The sequence below is a fragment of the Musca autumnalis genome, unplaced genomic scaffold (assembly GCF_047663935.1).
Source record: "Musca autumnalis isolate F117 unplaced genomic scaffold, ASM4766393v1 scaffold_4, whole genome shotgun sequence".
Taxonomy (NCBI): domain Eukaryota; kingdom Metazoa; phylum Arthropoda; class Insecta; order Diptera; family Muscidae; genus Musca; species Musca autumnalis.
In genome coordinates this window covers 141247470-141254040 of record NW_027411977.1, presented here as the reverse complement: position 1 = coordinate 141254040, position 6571 = coordinate 141247470, and the positions used below count along the sequence as shown (strand labels likewise).

The 6571-nt window shown below is 35.0% G+C and overlaps 2 protein-coding genes across 2 annotated transcripts; one reads left to right on the top strand and one right to left on the bottom strand.

Moving 5' to 3' along the window:
* The first annotated feature begins 683 nt into the window (after positions 1 to 683).
* Positions 684 to 1942, top strand: LOC141402141 (uncharacterized protein F13E9.13, mitochondrial). Its single transcript, XM_073982863.1, has 4 exons — positions 684 to 839; positions 892 to 974; positions 1124 to 1556; positions 1615 to 1942. The coding sequence occupies exons 1-4, from the start codon at positions 767 to 769 to the stop codon at positions 1848 to 1850; spliced, it is 825 nt and encodes a 274-aa protein (XP_073838964.1). The 5' UTR covers positions 684 to 766; the 3' UTR covers positions 1851 to 1942.
* A 627-nt stretch (positions 1943 to 2569) lies between these two features.
* Positions 2570 to 5219, bottom strand: RhoGEF4 (Rho guanine nucleotide exchange factor 4). Its single transcript, XM_073982862.1, has 4 exons — positions 5144 to 5219; positions 4882 to 5043; positions 3724 to 4826; positions 2570 to 3660 (listed from the first exon to the last, which is right to left on the bottom strand). The coding sequence occupies exons 2-4, from the start codon at positions 5033 to 5035 to the stop codon at positions 2800 to 2802; spliced, it is 2118 nt and encodes a 705-aa protein (XP_073838963.1). The 5' UTR covers positions 5036 to 5043; positions 5144 to 5219; the 3' UTR covers positions 2570 to 2799.
* Positions 5220 to 6571: the final 1352 nt, after the last annotated feature.

Below are 6571 nucleotides of genomic sequence, written 5' to 3'. Positions count from 1 at the left end.
ACTGTCACTTTTTTTCGCCCATATGTAATTCCTTCTGCACGGCAAAATTTTATTTTTCATTCGTTTTCTGTTGTTTTCTTTATTTATATCGCGTACAAACAAAACAGCTGTTTACCTTTGGTTGTACAGACGAGAATAGAGCGCGTTCTATTCGAAAAATATACATATGCATGGACATAACACTTTGATGCATTGAAATTTCTGTATGGTTCACACCATATGTTCAAAATTCAGATTTGTAAAAAGTGATAGTTGGTATGCACGAATATGTAAAAAACATACCGTGTAGAATACACTTTACTTACCGAATCATATGGTTTTTTCATGGTACAATTACTTAGGTAGATGCCTCAGCCCAGCTGATCGAATCTAAAACGTCAAAAAACTAGGAATTCGCTATGAAAAATCAAAACAAACAACCATATGATTCGGTAAGAGATAGCATGTGTTCACTTCACTGTACAAACACAAGTGATAAAAAGAGACAACAAGAAACTATTCGGCGAAAATTTTGACAGTTTACATTACAAAAAAAGTTGCTTTGTTGTAGCAATTCGCCGATGTTTCTACCTAAGTAATTGTACCATGGTTTATTGTTTTGATTTTTCATGTCGAATTCCTAGTTTTTTGACGTTTTAGATTCGATCAGCTGGGCTGAGGCATCTACCTTTCTAATTGTACCATGATGCATTGTTTACGTTTCCACTCACACTATCGCAAGTTATAATCTGCAACTGTGTGTTTTTGGCCATCACTGGATTAAATCATGGCATTTTCTCGTGTATTTAAGAATTTTAAATGTAATATTATTGGCATGATACATGTCGATGCCTTGCCAGGTTTGTTTAACAGAACACTGTCGATTATTTAATGAAAAATAATTAATTTTAGGAACCCCTCTGTACAAAGGAAACTGGTCGGAGATTGTTGAGAAAGCTAAGTATGAAGCGAATATTTACCAGAAACTTAAAATGGTAGTGCTATTCAGAAATGTTCCTTAATTTTCCATGTGCATTTTGTTTGTGTCCAATGCTTTGTGTTCTTAATTGATGGGTTGGCTTGGCTATTAGGTTTGATAGTTATCGCCCCGACAAATGTATGTGATACAAGTTCTTATTTTTAGGATTCCATTCTAATAGAGAATATGCACGATATTCCATATGTTCAACAACAGCATCTTGGACCTGAAACCACATCCTGTATGACAAGAATATGTCAGGAAATTAGGAATGTAATTTCCAAGGAAAGGAAACTTCCTCTAGGCGTTCAGGTTTTAGCCTGTGGCAATAAACAGGCATTAGCCATTGCTAAAGCATGTGATCTCCAATATATACGAGCTGAAGGTTTCGTGTTTAGCCATGTTGCCGATGAGGGTTATACAGACGCCTGCGCAGGAGAATTGTTGAGGTATAGAAAACATATCGATGCAGAAAATGTTTTGATATTTACTGATCTTAAGAAGAAGCACAGTTCTCATGCAATAACTCAAGATGTTACACTGCTCGAGACTGCCAAGGCAGCGGAATTCTTTCTAACCGATGGAATTATAATAACAGGTGTGTGAAACATTTCCTTTGTTTTGAGTTCTATTATAATTGTCGTTATTTAATTCAGGCAATTCGACGGGAGATGCAGCCAAGCCTCAAGACTTCAAAGATCTTAAGGGAAAAGTCAATGTGCCGCTATTAGTGGGTTCCGGAGTAACTCTTGATAATATAGATGACTATTTTGCCTATATTAATGCTGCCATAATAGGTTCGCACTTTAAAAAACATGGCCTATGGTCGAATGATCTATGTGAGAAAACAATAGAAGCATTTATGTCTAAAGTTTTAGAAATGAGAAAGTAATATTGAATGTTTTATTTTATTACGATTGTGGTGTTTAAATGAGAAAATGTGTCTTAATAAAATTGGTTTATTTTTGAATAGTGCATTAAAAATGGTATTGAAGAGTCCTTGTAATGTAGAAAAACAAGTCTGGATTTTGCTTGAATTCTTATTAGTAGTTTAAGTAGGGGGCTTACCTAAGGGTTCGATTATGGATAGCAAATCAACTATAGTTGCGTTGCCAGAAGAGAAAATCATACAACTAAAATAAATGAAACGACACAAATTTTAGCCAAATTCATTCAACATCAGTGTTTTGAACTTTGGGCTACTAATTTAATTGTAAAAAGTATGAAATTTCAATGCGGAAATGGAAACTTCTATTATTAAATTTGCTGTCGGCAACGCAACTGGAGTTGGGTTGCTATCCATAATCGATCTCTTACAAAACGACACTTGCTTTGGGTGTGATCGAACAAAGTATCATGTTCCCTAATGATAATGCCATGTCATGGCAACCCGTCGTTATCCCATAAACGGCGAGCTTTTCTTAAACATTAGAAAAATTATTGGCATGGGTTCTGAGAGCAGTCGAACAGAATTCGAAACGAGTTGGTTTGTAGATTCTATCGCGAACTTGGGTCGAGATTCCGGTGATCAGAATTTTGGTTTGCTTGTAATAGCAACTACTGCCTTCGTGGAATCAACCACAAAACATGATAATTGAGACATATTTTAGTAAGTTTAATAATATTGTATTCTGCTTGATTTATATGTATAATTTTTAAAAAAGTCCATATAATTGTTACATACAACTGAACATAATAATTAAAAAAATATTTTTAAAATGTACCCAAAATTAAGTACTTATTTTAAAAATAATAGCTAGTAATTACTGGAAACTGGGATTGTTTTCATATAAAAATACAAAATAAAATAAAAAAATACTGATGCCCCTCAACACATCCTCTTAAAACAAATTGGCAAAGAAATCATAAATCTTTTCGCGCAATGTTGTCGAATTCTTGACAGCTACTTGTGCCACATCTCTTTGAAATTCAAATGTTGGCTGTTCATACAAGGCATCATCAAGAGAGTCATCAAATTTGACACGTTTCTTTTGAGGAGGTGAAGAAATTTTAATGTTTGTAAAATTATTCCTAAGATTTGTGGGTGAGTCGCAATGGGTTTTGTTACTGCCATTACTAGCCCTGAGAGGAAAAAGAACATCACGAAAATTACCGCCACCTTCAATAGGAATGTCCGCATTTAAAAGATCTTCGTGTTTTATCATGGCATTGGGTATGGTGGTATCAACATTATGGGCCTTAAAATAGGATTTAGAATCAGAATAACGACTGGCAAAACCATATGTGGGATCGTTATCAGATAGGCGATTAACTTGTTGATCCTGTTGATGTTGTGGTAAAGGTGTAGTGATAGTGCTAGAATTTGTATTAGTTTGCCGTGGTTGAGTTTTCTTTAAAATACCACGAGTGGTGGCACGCATTTTATCATTTGAAATGAATTTGTACAATTTTGATAGTCTTTTCTCTGGACTCACGCGTCCTTGCTGAAGAGGCTCATTCTTATTACGCAAAATGGATTCATTTTCTTCTTCAGGATCTTCGGGTGCTTTACGTTTTGTAGGTTTTGTGATTGATGTATTAATGGATGAATTTGAATTAGACATTTCTGATTTTCGATTGGTGTTGGTAGGATCTGTTTTTCGTTTACTACCACCACCGCCAAAACAGTTGGTGGCGGTGAAAGAATTCTCCATTTCATCTTCAGAGTCACGATTTTTGTTTCTAAAAATGGTATCAAAATCCTAAAAATCGAAAACAATTAATAATTTAATCTTTAAATATCTCTCAACAATACTAGTCTTTACCGATTTCTTTTGTTTCGGACTAAGCATATAGTCTTCGCCAAAGTTCTTTACCTCCTTTTTTCTCAGCGGGGTTCGTTTGCTACTTTCCTTCCTCAGTGTCTTGCGGCATTGTATGTGTAGATCAATGGCATCACGTATAAACCCTACCCAAATACGACTTAGCTGTAAATCACTGGAACTGAATATAATGCCATCACTTTGGCAGGTTATTTTGAAGGATCCTGGCAACAATTCATACACCTTGCACTTTTTCAACGGAAATATGCAACAGCATTCTAGGGAATTTTCGACAACAGTATTGGGGGCACGTTCCTTGAGAATTTTGCAATACATAAAGATGTCGGATGTAAGAACACAGTAACGCTTAATTTCCGTACCATTTCGTGTGACTTTGTTTAGAACACCTTCCTTTATTACTTTGCGTGATGGCTTGACTATATTCGGTGTACGATTGACCAACGAATTTTGAATATTGATTAGCATTTGCGTCACCTCTTGATCCTCCACGCAGGTGTTAATATGTGAAACTGTATTCTCGATCTGTTTTACTGACTCCTTAAGCAGCTTAAAGTCTGCATCAGCTGGGCTTGTATAGAGCAACACTTGTTCTAGCAATAATTTATATCTTGGCACTCTTTGTATGGGAGCTATCATCAATGAATTCAACTTACGTTGAACCTCAGGGCAAAATTCCGTAGTTTCTAAAAATCTTCGGAATGCTGCATTTTTTGATGTTAGATCTTGCAGCACTATTAATGCATGACGATAGTCGAAGGCATAGACAGAGTACAGTTTGAAGAATGGTGCCATTTTCAAGAAGGCTTTGGCAACATTATCCATATCGGATTCCAGTTCATTTAGAAATTCTCCATTTAAATTGTATATCATATCTATCTGACCAAAGAGTGTGGTGTGACTAGCTTCGTCGATGATCTTCTGTTCCTTCAATGGCTTTACGAAGAAGTCCATCAGCATTTGGAGTTGCTGCAAATAAGATTTTTCCGATGTTATAATTTCATGAATGGCCTGCAAGCGAAATGTTCTTCTTTTGTCCATCTCTGTATTGGGTGAACGTCCAGTTCCTCCCGCTAACATTGAACAAACTGTAATAGGAAATTATTTTTAGTGCGGTCACTATTTGTTTGAAATGTGTTTTACCTTTGTTTCGGGTTTTTGCCGTCAAAAGATTCCGTTCTTGTAACACCTGCCTCAATTCTCGGCTAAAACTCAAAGGAGTTTCAGGAGTTCTTGGAGAAGGAGAAGCCATTTCATTAATGGCATTGTTGCACTGTCTCTTAATTGGTGTATACATATTCCCTTCTGAGGATTATTCATACGCAACAACAAATATAGATGACAAAAAAAGGTATTTGAATAAAAATTGTTCCAGTATGACAAGAATATCAAGAATATCAACAACCTCTCAATGATGCCTTTGAAAAAACAACTGCTTCAATTTAAAAATGACAGACAATTGCAAACAACCCTAAGTGGTTACTTGGACAGAGTAACCAAAAAACCAAGGTACAATAGGTCTGTCTGATTATGGCATGGTGGAATAATAATAGCTATATTACATTACGTGTATTTCATGTGTATGTTTTGCATTTTTTACATCTACATGTTGTACACATAGTGTGATCCATATAAAAAATTTCATCTATCAAAATGATGTGTGAACCCATTTGTAACTTTTTCGCTTTAGAGCCCTTCCTATTTTTGTATGTACAATAAATAGAAAACAGCTGATTTGTTTGTTTTGATGAAAGCAGAAATTTGCAAAATTTGCTGAAAGAAATAATTTCTTAAAGAAACTTAAATAAATCGATTTGATAAAGGATTTGTTTACATTTATAGGTTATGTCACACAAAAAACATATACTGGTGTAATAGCAAAAATTATAAATCATATGTAAAATGTCATTTTTCGTACACACACAATGAATTACACGAGGACAAAAAAATTCAAGGCATACACATGAAATACACGTAATGTAATATAGCTATAAGGTGTAACGCAAAAACAGCTGATCTTCATACCAGTTGTCAAAATGCGTTATTGTGAATAAATCACATACAAAATGTAAACAAGCAATTCACGGTAAAGCATTATTGTGAACAAATCTGACGTTTGACATGATTTGATGTAACCATGGTGGAACAAGAATCATGTCAAACGTCAAATTTGATCACAATAATGCATTACTGTGAATTGCTTGTTTACATTTTGTTTACAATAACGCATTTTGACAACTGGTATGAAGATCAGTGACAGTTGCTATGCATGAATATGTAAAAAACATGCCGTGTAGAAACCCCATTACTCAAACGTTGGATGTGTTTTCAGCTCATGATGAAATTATAAAGCTGAAAACAGATACAACGTTTGATTAAAGTTTTGCGTTGGGCGTCGAGAAAAAAACAACAACAACAGGGCGACGACGATACCAAAGTCCAGCGTTTATCTGTTTGTCGGCATATATTTCAAATGAATTTGAATTTTTCGGCATCATGCCCAACAGTGTAAAAACGGCCAAAACGACACAAAACTTTACCCAAACGTTGTATGTGTTTCCAGCTTAAGGTGGCGTAAAACGGCCAGCTGATTGGTTTCAATCTGTCAAATATTTTGTTATTGTGAATAAATTGTATGAAAACGTAAACAAACATTTTGACATATTGAAGAATTTTCGGCCAAAATAGAGTTGTTGTTGTGCTACTTACGTGACCTGTTAAATAGATCTTGTTTCAGCTTTATTTCCGAAATAAAGTCGTTTTCAATTTGCACAAACACATGGTGGAATAAAGTCCAATTTACATGTGCACATTAAATGATTTCGTTTTACGA